This window comes from Rattus norvegicus, chromosome 14, assembly GCF_021556685.1.
Source record: "Rattus norvegicus strain SHRSP/BbbUtx chromosome 14, alternate assembly SHRSP_T2T, whole genome shotgun sequence".
Taxonomy (NCBI): domain Eukaryota; kingdom Metazoa; phylum Chordata; class Mammalia; order Rodentia; family Muridae; genus Rattus; species Rattus norvegicus.
The window spans coordinates 104,609,403-104,627,289 of record NC_141547.1 but is presented as its reverse complement, the minus strand read 5'-3'; the positions used below and the strand labels follow the sequence as shown (position 1 = coordinate 104,627,289).

Here is a 17,887-nt window from a genome sequence, read left to right as displayed (position 1 = left end):
ACTACAGTGTCCTGTCCTTTAAAACTACAGTGTCCTGTCCTTTAAAACTACAGTGTCCTATCCCTTCTTCCCATCTCCTCATCTCTGCTTTCCTCTCCACCTGACTACTGAGCTACTTTGGCTTTTAATACTGTCTCTGTCTCTGTCTCTGTCTCTGTCTCTCTCTGTCTCTCTCTCTGTCTGTCTGTCTCTCTCTGTCTCTGTCTCTCTCTCTGTCTCTCTCTCCCTCTCTCTGTCTGTCTGTCTGTCTGTCTGTCTCTCTCTCACACACACACACACACACACACACACACACACACACACTCAAGCATACAGGAAGGAATTTCTTGGCAGAAAGTTCTAGTGCCTCTCACACATTTCATAACTGATCACCATTCTGCTTCCAACCTGCTAGATTTTATCTTCAAACTGAAGATGTGTTAGGGTGCTTTCAAAGAAACCACAGTGTGTGCACAAATGCTACCATGCACTGGGGGGAACAGAGAATATATGCAAGTCAGTTCTCTTCTTTCCCTGAGTCCTGGAGACTGAACTTAGGTCAGCTCACCAGGTTTGATGACAAGGATGCTATGCTGGTCCAGGAAGAATGTTTTAAAATATGCAAATTCTCCCATGCACAAGTGCTAAAACCCACCATTCCAATGTCGTCCCTGGTCAAGGGAAAGACTGGAGAGAAAGCAGGTGTGCGTGGGGTCACCAAATGTAAGTAATGTATAATGGTCACACACGGAGGAAAATACCATTATGAAATCACTATTTTGTATGCCCACTAGAAAACTATTTATGTAACTGCAAATAGATATAGTATATGAACTTACTAGGAAGGATCTTTGATCAAAACAAAATATGATAGAGGATGTTATTAAATTAAATTATATACATGCTTCACTGATATTAGCTAAAATAATTTCTTCTTATCCAAAAGCATTTTAAAACATAAATCCTAACATAAGAAGCCATTTGGAATCTGATGCACTTTTCCTTTTACTTGGGGCATGTGCTATATATATGACTATTTTTTCAATTTAGGCTAACCATGGGATATTAGTTTAAATAATAGCACTATATTAGCCAACAAAAAGGAAGGCCATTTGGCTCCTGTCCATGTTCAAGGCACAATCCATACTTAGTCATTTTCATATCTCTACACCTTGCTGAGATTGAAGCATTTCCTGTTACTCACCCATTTCTCTTTATGGGAAAACCTACAATTCTTAAACCTTGAGATCCTTAATGCAAATGTAACCCAACGTATACGCTATCACTAGGTAGGTGTGTGATGTACAACAACACCTCTTTCTCTGCGCTCTACGGTAAGAGCTCACTATGCACAAACTTCTTACAGTTGCGTTATACTTTACAATCCGAAAGAAATTTTGTTCATAATCTCGATTTTTCTCATATGCAGTCTATGACCCAAATGGTATGCTCAGACAGGATTTGATCCATCCTTTTTGACTATGTTTAAATTATGAAGGCTACTATGAAGATCAATACTAGAGTCCGATAATAACAAGAGCAGGAATATCACTTCAGATGTGGTAGGAAGGCATTTGGTAAACAGCTTATTGCATTACAGGAGTCTCTGTGATCTCCATGAACAGAAGACTTTTATTATTGCAAGAAGTATTCCACATGCATAGACCCGAATTTTCCTACTAAACTGAAATGAACTTTGATAAGTTTGGAAATCAATAGTAATTAAAATTCTCTTTTCCCTAAAATTAAACTACTTGAAAATCAAAGGTATCCATCCATTTATCCTCTTAAGTCATCTTCTCTCTTTATATCTATCTATAAACAGATAGACATGTCTCTTGAGGATACTGTTAAATGAGGTTAGATAAACATTAACTATGGGAAAAACAAAAACTAAGGTGGCAAAGGAAAAATAACTACATCCAACAACTCATTGCTTATCTCTGCATAGCACAGATATTCATGATATAAACACTGAATAATTGATATCAAACTTTGTTACAATTATTTGGTGAAGATCAAGATATTAGATTTGTTTGGGGGGACAGTCAGGCAGGTTAAAACAGACAAAAACAAAGAACAAGTAAACAAAACCCACCTAACTCTCTCTCCACAGTATAAAATTATAGATGGTGCCTAAATGAACAAATATATTGAACATGTAATGTCATGAATTACAGTACTGTCACAGTTTGAATCCCAGATGTTCCTTCAAAGGTCTATGCATTAAAGGCTTTAATGATGTTCCCAGAATGGTGGTAGGAAGCAGCTAGACATTCTAGACAGTGGAGCTGATAAGAGGTCTCAGGCCACTGATGCCACTACGTCAGCAGGGGCAAGATCGTTCTTCCCTTTCCCTAAACCATACATTCCCACTAGAATGAGACGCCTCCATACTGGCCATCTAAAGTAATGGATCCTTCTGGAGCACAGACTCTTACTTCCAAAACTTAAGTCTAAACAAACCTCTATCTTCTTTAATTGACCATCTCAGGTATTCATTTTGGTGACAGGAAAACCAGTAACATAAATATGAGAAGTACCTGCTAATAGTTCAAAGTGGTTGACACTGAAGAGAGAAACAGGGGGAAAGAAGGGTAGACATGCTTCTTTATCTTAACCAGAAGGAAAATATATGAAACTGTGTACCTTGTATCTACTAGAGAGAGAAACAGGGGGAAAGAAGGGTAGACATGCTTCTTTATCTTAACCAGAAAGAAAATACACGGGAAGAAGGGTAGACATGCTGCTTTATCTTAACCAGAAAGAAAATATATGAAACTGTGTACCTTGTATCTTAATTCAAACTAGTTCAAGTTTTTAGGTTCTATTTTGATAGAAAATTAAAGTAATGGTTTATCCATACTATGATAAAATGCAATGACAGAGACTTTATTTACAAACAAATCTTTACATACTAAGGGAAAAATTAAAAAAAAAAAGATGCAGAACACCGTGGATCAAGAAGAAAAGCCACGGCTGTCAGCACCAAAGGAAACAAATAGGCATCGGGTGACTGCTGTGAACAGTCTTCACTTCACAGACATATGCCCACCCGATTATGAAGGAAACTCCCATGATCCTCAGAATCATGTAAATAAATGCACATTTTTATTACTGATATTTTGGAAACAGTAAGGAATAGTTCCACACTGTCCATAAAGATGTACGAGGGGACTATAATCTTCTAATTTTGCTTCTTTGCATTCCCTTTTTTCCATTTATGGCCTGGTTTTTAAAATAGATGCTACTGAAAACAAAACAAAGAAAGAAAGAAAGGCAGCTCCCAGGCAACTGAGTCCAACAGAGCCCATGACTCCTTCACTGGACTTTTCTATCCCATCACAGAATTTAAAAAATGAGTTTTTTATTTGCAATACCACCAATAACAAAACATAATACTGCTACAAAAGCAAAAGTATGTATAACTTATGAATTTAGGAGTAAAGGAATATGTAGTTTTGTGAGTTTTCTGACCAAACTGACAGAGGGATAATAATAAAGCCTAACGGTACAGACCGCCAGAGGTTTCCAGAGCAGAGCTGAGCTGAGCTCTGTGAGCCTCAAGGAAGCTGAGTTTCTTAACTAAGTCTATTTTCCTGAACATCTGTGAAGACGGAAAGTTTGAGAAAGTATGAACCAAAGTGAAAGGCAGGCAGGAGACCTACCTGAAACTATACAGCAGCTCACCACTGACTGACAAGCCATGTTCGGAAAGCAGAGGCAGAAAGCTTGTCTTAAGTTTCAGGACTGTTGGAGCTACACAATGAATTCCAAAGCTATACAGTGTGGCCTAGCTTAAAAAAAAGAAAAACAACAACCACGGTTAAGCTTAAAGGGCAGTGGGTCTGCAGCTTTGAGGAAAGACCTCCTTCCCTGCTGGGCAACAGGACTCTTTAATTATACTGATGACTGAGGAGTCATCAGAAGAGCGCCTGTCAGAGGCTGTGTCCCCAGTCTCAGTCTTCGTCCCCCATGGCACTGCCCCAGGAGGATCAAGCTCTCCATGGTGGGAAATATACAGGACACTGCTTTTCGCATCTGATCAAATATTCCAACTGGCTCTGGCAAGGACACTCCCCGAGACCTGCAGTTCAGGACAGTCTCAGGTAGAAAACAGTCTGTGACCTGGGCAAAATCAAAGTCAGTTTGTCCTAAATGTCTGACCTTAGCTCCTGTCAATCTACCAGGAGATGATATTGCCATGTATGGCCTGTGTGTAAAACCTTAAAGGTAAATGCTCCGTGGCTCACATGACATGAGGAGGAGGTCTCGCACCCCATCCTGAAATCTGCACGCAGGATTTCCTGAGTAAGGAGGGCAAGTGTGAAGACCCAGCCCCTGGTCTGAGAACCATGTCTGCGTCTCCCTGGCACACGCCACAGCAGCACACGCAGCCCTTGCCCTTGCTGCCGATTTCTTACCACAGGAAATGTCTCCTCTGCGCCAGAGTACACTGGCTGCTGCTCATCATGCTGTGAGACACCTGCACTGCTACGAGGCTTGTCATGCCGCACAAAACCCTGCCATCTTCGGCCTGACACTGTGCACGTTATAATTACTCATCCAAATGAGCACGTCAGAGCAGCAGCGGCAGACCTCTCATCAGAGCAAAGGAAAAATACATCAAAACATTATCAACTCAGCAGGAAGACGGGGACCATAAGGAAAATCACCCGTTTCTAATATGGATGCCACAAAGCCGTGCCTGTTATGTTACAAAAAGAAAGGAAAATAAAGATCTTCCAAGTTCAAAGTCCATGAGCACTGAAGCCAGAGGAGAAATATACAGAGGCAGACAAAGACTTTGTAAATCAGTTATGTGGAATCTATAAACTGTTTTAAATGCAGCTTTACTACTAGACTACAGTAGATCATTCGTGTGGCTTACACATCACAACTGTTTACAAACTATAAAGAAAGGAAGGAAGGAGGGAGGGAGGGAGGGAGGGAGGGAGGAAGGAAGGAAGTAAGGAAGGGAGAAAGGAAGGAAGAAAGGAAGGGAGGAAGGAAGGAAGGAGGGAAGGAAGGAAGGGAGGGAGGGAGGAGGGAAGGAAGGAAGGAAGGAAGGGAGGAAGGAAGGGAGGGAGGGAGGAGGGAAGGAAGGAAGGAAGGAAGGGAGGAAGGAAGGGAGGGAGGGAGGGAGGAGGGAAGGAAGGAAGGGAAAGATAGGGAAAAACCTAGTTCTGTAGGAGCACAACTGCCCCTAATGAAATGTTGCCTCATCTTATATCTGACTCTGCAGATATAAGTTGGCACTGCCAATGCTCTAATGTTGAAAAGAGTTCATATTTCTATCACCAAAAGCTTTATGACATAGGTAAAAGGAAATAATTTTTAAACTTTCTAATTTTAATTCCATGTATTGCATTAAAAAAAACAGAAATTACCTCAAACTTATACAAATATGGTCAAACTGCATGCACATATATAATGTAGACAAGAGTAATTTTAGATTGTTGTATAATACTTGAATATGAACGAAAGACAAAGATTTTCTTTGACAAGCCAAGTTTGAGAAAATATGTAACAGTTAAACTGGGGTGATAAAAAGACGTTCATATCCCATGAAACCAGGAAAGCATTGCTATCAAAGCAATATGATGAGTGCATATCATGTTAAAAATACTTCACACAGGCAAAGATCGTGAGCGCAGCAGAGACGATCAATTGTTGGCATACTATTATCAACGTAAAATATGGGGGTGTAATAATTATTGTGTGTGCCTGGATGCAAGGGCAGAAGCAATTTGGGAAGGCAAGCAGGCAGTATTCAGTGACCTCAGAGGCATCTTCCACACAACAGTTATAGGAATCCTTATACAGAAAGCCTCAGACATACACTAGGAACTACACACGTGTCTGCTGCAGACTGACAGTAAGAAGTTGTGGATAACTTTACAAGTAGGGCAGTGAATGAATTAACTGCTTGATGAACATAAAAATCTATAGCATTTTCAGAGCAAATTGACAAACATAGACAAGTATGGAAAAAATCAACTACATAATGCTGACGTAAAATCCCTTCCGTTGGAAATACGTCATAGCATATACATGCACAGCACACTTTGGGCTTAAGGGAAAGAGACTCCTGGTTAGAAACCTAAAGACACCAAAAAGAAAAGAGGCCCAGGAAAGGGAACCCTGCTTCTATTCTAACAGGAAGGGAGGAGGATCTCAAGCGAATGTGACAAATAGTATTTGCCAAGTGTGAGTCAGAAGGAGTCTTACTTTGCTACAACTTTGATACATCCCAGTTACTACTAGTTAATCCTGTTTCCATGGATAATTACGAAAGCAATTCCTGAGAGCTGTATTTAAAGTTCTAACGGACATTATTACATTAAGCCCATGCTCACAGGGCCAAGGCTCCAAGCTCACGGTAAACAGGCACACCACATCTAGTCACAAAATCATTGTGATGTCACACATAGGCTTCATGGCCTTTGTGGAAACTGTCACAGTACTCACATAAAAGGGAAACTAAGAAACTCATCACTAGGATAAATATTAAAAAGGAAACAGTAACACAATCCAGACTCTATTTTCTCCGGATCCCAAGGAAGCTGCTTCATTGAGTGATGAGGCTTCCAGAGTCAAGAAGACATTTTAAAAGAAAAACCTACAGTTTATAGGCAAAGAAATAGCTGGTTTCATCTTTCCAGACAGGGTTTCTCTGTGTAGCCCTGGCTGTCCTGGAATTTGCTCTGCAGACGAGGCAGGCCTGGAACTCACAGAAATCCCCCTGCCTCTGCTTCCCTAATGTTGAAAGTAAAGGCCTCTGCCACCATTGCTTAGCCACCAGTATTTTTATAAATTGGTAGAATTTATAAAATTTTGATAAATTGATAAGCTGCAGCTGGCACTAAAAGAAAACTACGGACACTTTCCTTTATTTGCTATGTCTTATTAATTTCCAATGGGGGAGTTTTGGTTTTTTTTTTTTTTTTTAAGAAGAAAATGAGGAAAATAAATACGACTTAAAATGTCAGGTTAATTATGTGAACCCTCACAAACCTAAACACTCTTAAGCATTTTCAAACTAATTTATGACCAGAGGAAAACCTGCATTCAAGTCCACATAAAGACAGAAGGAAGAACTTCACAGAACTGTACTTTGATCCCCCCTATACATATATATATATTTTTTTTTAAATTCAGAACAAAAACAAGTATGGCTTGAACTCTGAGAAGCCCTGTGAAGTGTAACTATGAATTTGTTTCCTTGTCCCAATCTATAAACAGCCATGTCTTCTCCTGGGTACTGTCAACTACTAATATTGACCTAGTGCAAAGGAGGGCAGCATCGTGGGGAGAGCTTTGAACTGAAACACTTTCCTCCTCTGACTTTTAAGGATATTTCACTACTAATATCACTTTCTACATATAGAACATCAGTTTCTAGCACGACACTGACCTCTATCAACATACTAGGAGACTGAGTAGCCTAAATAGAGCAAGCCAGGACACAAAGGACAGAGGACAAACAGTGGGGTTTATGCTGCATTCATCTCTTAGAGAAGTTACATATTAGGTCATCAATTTTAGCAATATTCACAACCACACACACATTCTATTTATATCCACTGCTTTCTAAGGAATGTTGTAAGATTTAAATAAACGATGTAAAGAAGTAGAGCTTCTTCATTCTTGCCTAAGTAATGTTGATAATATATGTGTGCATGTTTAGGCCTGCATTTAGAGAGAGAAAAGCAGATGTTAATTTTCAGAAAAATATCAATTATTAAAAAGGAAGTTTTATATATTACGGCTTTAAAACAAACAATTAATTTTAGACCCTAAAACAATCATTTGACTAAAAAGAATATACTTTGTAATTATTTAAAATAAACTTAATTATTTACCTGTGGTGTCCAGGAAACAGAAAATGGAATAGGAAAGTCCACAAGGCAATCTGGTGGCTCTACAGGGTACTGTGACAAGGCATGAAAGTAGGTCATTCCTGTGTCTGTGTGACAAGCTGACACAAGGCACTTCAGGAAAACTAGACACATTAGACAAAGCATTATACCCTCAACATGCATACTAATGAAATATCTAATGAGATTGTATATATACACATACACGTAACACACACACACACACACACATATATATATATGCACACATATACACTGTAACTGCACTACTAGGAGCCAACTGGCAGCCACCCCATGCTTAGGAGGTACAAGGTTCAATGCTGTGTGGGTTCTAAACGGCACGGGGTAGGTAGGCAGCATTGACCTGAGTCGGCACCCATGCTATTGAACGATCTGAGGGACCAAAAGCTGAGCTTCAGTTTTTCTTTAAACAGAGATTAAACCAACTGTTATTTAATTACTCTGGTCATAAATTACATTTAATTAGCATAAGCCACTAACTGAATAAGTGGTGTATGTTAAGATAATCAAGATGCACACACCCATCGCTATACGTAATTATTAATTTAAGTGTGACTTTATATGAAAGCAACTATGCATATCAAGAAAAAAAACACAAACCATAAGACACAACAACAAAGAAAAAGAAAAAAGAAATAATGAATGCCTTCTGCTTCACTGAGGAAAAATAAAACAGTTTTAAGCAAAAAAAAAAAATTTAAGATTGGTAAAACTATTAGAAAATTAATTACTTAGTTATATAAAAAAGAAATGGTAGTCATAAGAACAAATCAGATTTCTAAGTTACTAAAGATACAAAGATTTTTTTAATTTAAATTTCTTATTAGAGAACTATATTTCAAGATCAATTAAAATGCAATTCTAGAATCTTCAAAGTCATTTATAATTAAAATACTCATTACTTGCCATTAAAACTAAATTCCTTGAAAGAAAATGAGTTTTGCAAAGTTCCCTACGACAGGTTGTTTAAGGCCCAGCTCTCACCTTGTCAGTCTCTCATTTTTCATTACTTTTTTGGGTAAAAGTCACAGGAGGAAGGGAAGGAGAAGGAAAAGGAAGAGAAGACATAGCTTTAACATGTTTTTTGAATTATTACATTTTAAGCCTATGCTTTCCAAAGAAATAATGTTTTGCTATCAAGATAAGAGTGACTAAAATGAAACTACATGTTAATGGACAGCAATTAATTCTATCTGCTGATATAAAGCTAGTAACAAAATTAATACAAGGCCCTAAAAAATTAATAGAAATCCTGAAAAAAAATTATAATCCTTAATTCTGAAGGAAGAAAATGAAAAAAAAAATCAGGTTAAGAAATGAGAAAGGCAGAACCTTAAGGTGTTATAAACATCTATTTCCTCTAAACTATCACAGATCTTTAAAAAAATGTGGGTGGCTAGATGCTCAGCAGACAAAAGGGCTTGCCTCAGTCCTGACATTGTGAGTTCAATCCAGAGAACCCACGTGGTGGAAGGAGAGAGCGGATTCCCAAACTTGTCCTTCAGCGTGTGTACCACCACAGTGAGCACACACGCACACAAGCACGTACGTACATGTGTGTACACAAACACACACACATACACACACGCACACACACAAGAAAAATGATTAGGTAGGTGGGTAGGTGGGTGGGTGGGTAGGTGGGTGGGTGAGTAGGTGTGTGGGTGGGTAGGTGGGTCGATAGATGGACGGACGGACGGACGGATGGATGGATGATTATATGTGGCTTCCAAACCTTCCTGCATCAGAAACAGAACATTTGATTCACTCCAGGTTGTTACCCATCACCTAAGAGTCTTCCAGTCTTTGTTCTAACTTAAAGAGTTATCAGTGTGGTAGTGTAAAATAAAGGACAGCCTACTCTTAAGTAAGACTCAGTACAGTAAATACCACACGTACAATGACAAGGCGAGAGTCACACCCAACAGTGACAAAAGAAGAAAACTCAATACATGATCACCCTGTGTGTACAAATGTGGCCACCGGATCATCTATAAGAAGATGACACCTGGGTAATATATGTATAACGGTATAAACGCATATGGGCATTGAATGAATTAAATAAACTGATTTGTAGTAGTTTTACTAAATATTCACTGTAAGTTTAACAAACAAGCATATACTATACACAATACTATTACTTACATGAAATGCTAATTTGTTCAAATAAACTTCATATAAATGAAGAGAATTAAAAACCAATTCTATATGGACAGGGGTTTATTATGAATTATTAAAATATAAGGTTACATCATAGGTGTTTATCTTATGTCCTTTTTTTTTAGCTTTTGCAATAGGGTCTCACTCTGTACAGCAGACAACCCCTCAGCTCAAGCCCCTGCATACACTGGTTATCTTGAAATTAGGAGCAATCCTTTTTCTTCACCTTCTCACGTGCTGGGATCACTGTGTCAGAATTCATTTTCAAAATGACTCTGGACTGTAGTAGCGAAATTAGAGTGTAGGACTAAATACAATCTCCCTAACCCATGTTACAAAGTCTGCATGGCCTTTAAGTTTTCTGGGTGTATGTAGTACCAACTTGCATTAGGTATAAGAACTATTTTGTTATTTGTCTTTGTTTTGATGGCTCTGGGCATGGAATCCACGGCCTTGAGTCAAGCAGCAGTCAACTGTCCCATCCTAAAAACATTTATTTCGGGAATCTAATTGACAATATGTGCTCTGTGTATAGGAACGGAGCAGGATGCCACACATGTGTAATCATAGTATCCAGAAGTTGGAACCGTGATCCTCACAGGCTAAAGGCTAGTCTGGTCTACACAGCAACTTTCCAGGCCAACCAGGACTGTATAGTGAGGTTCTGACTTGGAAAAAAAAATTCTTTTCAAGTGGAAGTTTTAATAATTTCTCAGTGTAATTGTTCTGTGAAAGCCAGGTGCTAAACTGTCAAGGGGTTATACGGCATGAAGTACACATTTTGTTGTAATGCTTCTTAGACTCTGCCGTCTGAGTCCGAGTCGGCTCTAACCGAAGCAGGACCGCTGCCCCGAGTGACCACGCAGACCGCAGCCGCATGTGCTGGGTCTCCAACACACACCAGGAGCTGTGTTCATCACACAGGATCAATTTATTTATTCGCTTGTTTGTTTGCTTATTTATTTACTTGTTTGTTTGTTTCAGGATCAATTATTTTTAACAAGAGTTGTATGCTGCAAATCGGTACTGTGCTCAGTTCGGTTTAGAGTTGAATTGTGAGAGAATATGTTCGAGAATAAAAATCAAAACAAAAATATACTCCTTTAATGTTGTCAAGTCAAGAAACAAAGGTTTATGTACATACAAAAAAACCTCAATTAAAGATTTGTTTTGAAAAAAAATAAAAATCATAGCTTGGATTAAGATATTATTTCTATAATCTTAGGGATTAATGTTTCTTAACAGATATGCCTAGGCCCAACTACTCGGTGGGGAAGAGGGGCTGGCGTGGGGAGACAGAGACCACATACGGAAGACAAACGTGGCCTATCTATAAATCTAAATTAAATCAACAAATCTAATAAGTCCCACCAAAAATAAGATTAAGATCCTCATTTCTTTCTCAAATACAATACCCCATCTCATCCCCTTTGTCTCTTCTCTGCCAGTGTTTGCCTATTATATGTGTTGTAAAACTAGATATAAAACAGAAACAGGACAATATTTTTAGAGAAATATCTCCTCTGCATTACAAAGCTGTATTTTTAAAACAGTAGAAGAAATAATGGAACATGCTGATATTATTTGCCCTATCACAAATTAATGAAGTAAATGTTTTACTTAGAAAAAAATCTTTTGCTACATTTTACTGAACAATACTTAAAATTGATAAAAAATAAAATAAACTGAGTCTTCAAAACATACTTAAAGTCATTGTGGACACAAAGCTCTGTGTGCTTGGTAAGCACAAGGCTTTAACGCTGTGGACAGAAGCACTGAAAATCCCACGCTCTGCCCTTCCCACTGGTGAGGCGGCGTTCACCAGTGTATGGATCCCAAGCACAGTCACTCGAATAAGAGACAGAGCCACTGGTGCTGGCCAAGCGTGATGTTTTACAAGGATCAAAACTGATTTCTTCTATTTTCCTTTTAAAGCATGCTTTTTAAAACTTAAAAAGAAAATAAAACTCTTTATTTTAATGAAACAAGCCTCTAACTCACTCTAAACCCTAATTAGACTCATGTCCAACTGAATTGCTGGCGTCAGACCTAAATAGTCCCTGTGGGCAGCAGACTGGGAACTGAAGCTGTCTCTCGGAGTCACTGAGACGCAACTTCCCTGTGACGCCCACTGCAGCTTTATTTGTTTATTTATTTTCTCTTTTGAAAACCCTAAATGCCAGACACATTCTTAAAAAGGACAAACACAATTGATCTTTTCATCACTAGAATCTTCTGAGATAGAAGTGATTGATGACTCCCAGAAACAATACAAATCTGGATGTCCTGGTGTCCTTTACATCTCAGGGATTCCTCGGTCCTCACTAGGGGATGATTAATATGTTGAGCTCCCTTATTCATTTCTTAAAATTCTGAATCTAGAACTAAAGAATAAAGATGAAATAAAAATATAAAATAAATGTTTTGTGAGCAGTTATAGATCACCAGCATATAGAAGCTTATAAATCGATCTAACCTTTCTAAATCCTTAAAATATATACACCCTAAATGAATAATGAACTGTGACCATGCATGTGTATTCTGTGTGCGTGTGCGTGTGCGTGTGCGTGTGCGTGTGCGTGTGTGTGTGTGTGTTAGAGGGTAGGGTGAGGAAAGAGATTAAAAACTGAAAAAAAACTCAGCCAAAAGTAGAAGCAAAAGATGCTCCCAGAACTCTACTTAGACTGTGCAAACATCTTTTCTACATGGGCTATTACAAAGGAACATCATAGTATTTGGAGCTGCTGACTCTTAACATTGCTTGATAAGAAGGTCTACAGTTCTATGAAATTTTGAATAAATCAGTGACAAGAAATTATAACTAGGCTTTTGGAAACTGGATGAATCAATTCCTTGAGACTCTCTAAAATTAATTTTTAAAATCACCCATGTCATTTAAAAATAGCTAGCACTTCGAAACAGTGAAAATATCCAGAGTTCATCTCTTAAAATATTTTCTGACCACGAGAACAAGGCACGCACCTTTGCCTTCAACTTGACAGTGATTAGGTGCTTTCTACCGGAAGCGTCATCTGCTTTTAACTTGATGGTGGTGAAGGACATATCCACACATGCGAGTCTGTGAGGAGGAGAAGAGGATAAAAAATGACCACACGGAGGTGGGCTCTGAGGTGGGGAGACGGGACCGTTCCTGCTACTACATGGAGAAAATTAATCAGAAATTTCTGCATGCCAGCTTCTCCTCCTGCTATAGATTTACTGCAGTTAATACACCAGCCTAGTGCTTAATGCAGCCATAGATCTCGGGATTATTTACAATGTGTGTCAAGGCTCATGCTGTGGTCAGTGAGCACTATGTTTCGCTTTTCCATCACTGGAACCTTTGGCACACACAGCATGTTTCTGTCAGCCTCTACTTATGTACACATTAAACTTCCTGTCAGGTTCTTTGATCCATTTCTGTACTTTCATACAGTACGGTATTTTTATACTTCTTTTATTTGTTTTTCCTCTCAATGAACTTCTCCTTTGTTATCAGTAATGTTACTGTACAACAATTTGGCTGATATTCGTTCACACACTCAAATTAATCCTATGGAAAGTGCTGTATAAGCACAGGTATGCACTGGTTTCTTAGCAATAAATTTCCCCTTTGCACAAAATATAGCTTCTGACACTTAACCTAGGCATGTATTCAAGATGACTAATATTTTAAACACATAGCTCAAACTCAATTGTTTTGGCATTGAATTGCTCTAAATGCATGAATTCTCTACAATATCCTTTGAAATACGTCATTCTGTAAAAATACAGTCCCTTGAGTACCATAAGCTACTGCCAAAGTAGCCCAAAGTTATCAGCATGTCTACTAGTCCATAGGCATGTGGATGGTTCTTGACAGTTTTACAGTACCCTTCTCTTGTAAAGATAAAAAGTGGATGGAGAACACTGTGCAACTCATCACCCAGACGGATGAAGAACTCAGGGTTCAGAAGAAACATTAGCCTCCAAACACAGGTGACTTTTTCTTAACATCACTTTAATCCATGTGGTTACAGACCAGGAACAAAGGAAACATGGTTCAATTAAAGAAAGCATTGGACAACAAAGCTGTGAATCACTAATGAAAAACAGACAGGCATCTGAGCGCATGTGTTGACAATGGATTAGGGTCTGAGACAAAACTATGCAGATTACAAGATCTTTCTAGTCAGAAAAATGTCCAGGGTCTTAGAAAACAAATGAATGCAAAACTATGGTACAAATCATGTTTGTTTACATAGCTCGTTAGTTTTTTCCCCAACTGGTACCTTAAAGACCTATTGACCTTCCCACATCCAAAAACTGAAAACATCTGTCCCCATCACCTTTATCATGCGTTCAAACATGCATGCACCGGACGGAAAATTTCTTCAGGTCCAAAATGAAAAGAAGCATATGCATGTATTTGTTTTCCCTTTATTTATAAGCGACAGTATTATATAAAAAATGAGGGGATTTCTAAAGTATGAAACTCTGGTTTCAAAAATACCAAGAATTAGCACTGATTAAACTGAAAGCTCTAACTTTTATGAAGACACAGCTTTAAAAGCACCGACTAAAACAGATGAAAGTGGGTGGGCTCCCACCCAGCAAAAGAAAAACAAATCTGTAAGACAGGGTGTGACTGTAAGTGGCCAAAAATATGGGCATTTCTTTTTAACACAAGAGATTGAAATGGAAGATATATTTTTAAACTAAATTATAAATAATAACACATGCAGAAAACTTACAACTGTTCTGTTATTAACTTCTCAGTGAAATAATCATAGCATTTAGAATCAAGTAAGACAACAACTTAAAAAGAATGATAACTACTGAAACTCATGTCAACTTACTTAATACCTGAAATTAAAAAAAAAAAAAAAAGAAAAGGAAAAAAAAAAAGAGAGATGACAAACCGTGAGAAGCACAGAAAGGTCGAGAGTAAAGATTAATAAACGAAATCTATAATTGCTAATGTAAGAGTCAAGAGCTACGTATTAAACTAAGTGTACATGAATGGGATTTAAAACATATTAAACCTAATGTGTTCTGTATCTCTTGAAATACTGCACTTCGATTGTTTAGCTTTTTTCCTTAACCATTTAGATGCAGTGACGTAGTACTAACATCCATGGGCAGCCAGAACACAGGCTGAGAGGATGTAGGTACATTCTTCTTCAAACCTCTGACGATGATTCCATTCTTACTGTTCAGTACTAGTTACGTAATTCCTAACTACTCAAAACTCCCTCCCTGATGACGCTTGTCACTTCATTTCTCTTCATCGCATCAATCCATGCTGTCTCCTGTGTAATCAATAGCCCTGCCTTTTTAATCGAGTCAACCCCTTAGCCAAAATATCCCATTAGCCTCCATTTTTGGCAGTCTCTGACCCAGCAGTCGAAATACTGTAGTCTAGCCTCAAATCCTTGTCGTTTCATATGAGCTCTTGGTTAGAATTTTTTTTTTCTTTTCCTTTGTCAACTTGACACAAGTGTCATCTGGGAAGAGTGAACTTCAATTGAAAAGGGACCTCTACCAGTTAACCCATAGGCAGAATTTATTTGATTAATGACTGATGGGGATGGTATATTCCAGCCCACTGTAGGCCTGATTACATTTATTGACCTGTGCATCCAGACCCCTTTCACAGGGGTCACCTAAGACTATCAAAAATCACAGATAGTGTATTAAGATTCATAACAGTAGCAAAATTACAGTTATGAAGTAGCAAGATAAACAGTTTTATAGCTGGAGGCCACAACATGAGGAACACAAAAAGGCATTAGGAAGGTTGAGAACCACTGTGGACCTGATCTATATAGGAAATCAGGATGACACGCCAGTAAGCAGTGTTCTTCTGTGCTCTCTGCTTCAGTTCCTGCCTTCAATTCCTGAATTCCTGCCCTGACTTCCCTACCCAACAGACTAAGAGTTGTAAGCTGAAATAAACCTGTTCTTACCAAGTTACTTTTGGCTATGGTATTTTGTCCCAGCAATGGAAACCAAGCTAGAACATATAATGTGTTTCCTTTCAGCTTTAATAAGAAGTATTAGCTGTGCTCTAATTATTAGGATCAAATTGTATAAATAAATATGTATTTCCATTTCTCCCAAAGCTATGATTTTTTAAATGAATTAGGAATTATAAAAATACCACAATTAACCAGCTTCCAGGATTACAGGCGTAACTACGAAGCCTAACAGCACGTATTGGTGATTCCATAGCACAGATTTAGTGCGAGCCAGCTCTTTACGAAGATAAATGCAAAGGCCGAGCTTCAGAACTGTACTCACTCTAAATGATAAATCATATGCTGTCGGGAGAGAACAAAGCATCAGCTCACATCTCTAAGAACTGTTTAATCTATGAATTACATGGGGACATGTGATTATTAAAATAAATATGTTATCCGACAAATGGTGACTATACATTTCTTCCAAACTTCAATACTTTCCAGTCTACTGTGACAAGATGACCAGATATTGCGATGGTTCTAAGTAATACAGGATACATGACCCAAGTATCTAAAGAGCAAAATATTTGGTGCTTTCAAATCTAGGATACCCAACACCATAAAGACAGTCCAAACACTCCAATTCTGAACATTTTAATGAGTCACTGAAGTTAAGAGAAACCTATCAACTCTCGGTCAGGGATCATAGATCTTCGTGAGCCAGTGTACCACCCAGAATGACCCAGAGCTTGCGCCACCATCAACAGAAGGAGTTTCTGTTGAGAATCTTTTTAGGGAAACTGAGCTGAGTAAGGTAACCCAATCACAAAGAAACACACGTGGTATGTACTCACTGATAAGCGGATATGAGCCCAAAAGCTTGAATTACCCAAGATTCAATCCACAGACCACATGAAACTCAAGAAGATGGACAATCAAGGTGTGGATGCTTCAGTTCTTCTTAAAAGGGGTAACAAAAATATTCATAGGAGGAGATATGGAGACAAAGTTTGGAGCAGAGACTGAAGGAGTGGCCATTCAGAGCCTGCCCCACCTGCGGATCCAGCCCAAATACACACGGCCACCAAATCTAGACAACATTGATGAAGTCAAGAAGTGCATGCTGACAGGAGCCTGATATAGCTGTCTCCTAAGAGGCTTAGCCAGAGCATGACAAATACAGAGGTGAATGCTAGCAGCAAATCATTGAACTGAGAATGGGGTCCCCATTAGAGGAATTAGAGAAAGGATTGAAGGAGCTGAAGGGGTTTGCAACCCCATAAGAACAACAATACCAACCAACCAGAGCTCCCAGGGACTAAAGCACTACCCAAAGACTACACATGGATAGACCCATGGGTCCAGCTGCATATGTAGCAGAGGATGGCCTTATTGGGCACCAATGGGAGGAGAGCCCTTGGTCCTGCCAAGGCTGGACCCCCCCCCTAGTGTAGAGGAATGTTGGGGAGGGGAGGCGAGAAGGGGAGTGGATGGGCAGGGGGAACACCCTTATAGAAGTAGTGGTAGGGAGATGGAATAGGGGCTTATGGATGAGGAAACCAGGAAAGGAAATAACATTTGAAATGTAAATAAAAAGTATCCAATAAAAAAAAAAAAGAAATGGAAACAGGAGCAATCAAATTTAAAGTGAGTAATGAATTCTCTAAGTCACCTCAGTAAATAAGAAAAAGGTAAGTTCCGCCCTATTTTCAATATATGTTTTCCTTTCCAACTTATTCTTGTCCTGATCCTGTGGGATCCAAGTGTCCACTAGAGCTTGATGTGGAGGTTCACGTTTATAATCTAGACACTTGGGAGGCCGAGGCAGGTCGAATGCCTCCACATGTGAGGCTACCTGGCTTACACAGCAAGTGCAAGAACGACCTCAACTATAGAATGAGACGG

At 38.8% G+C, this 17,887-nt stretch overlaps 1 protein-coding gene across 2 annotated transcripts in view; it reads right to left on the bottom strand.

Annotated features, from left to right (window-relative positions):
* The window catches only part of Fancl (FA complementation group L), a 77,378-nt gene that overhangs the window by 30,006 nt on the left and 29,485 nt on the right, over positions 1–17,887 (bottom strand). Inside the window, 2 exon segments of one of the 2 annotated variants that reach the window (NM_001191684.1) lie at positions 7,845–7,913; positions 13,023–13,119. In NM_001191684.1, the coding sequence (NP_001178613.1) occupies positions 7,845–7,913; positions 13,023–13,119 (166 nt within the window). 2 annotated transcript variants of the gene reach the window in all.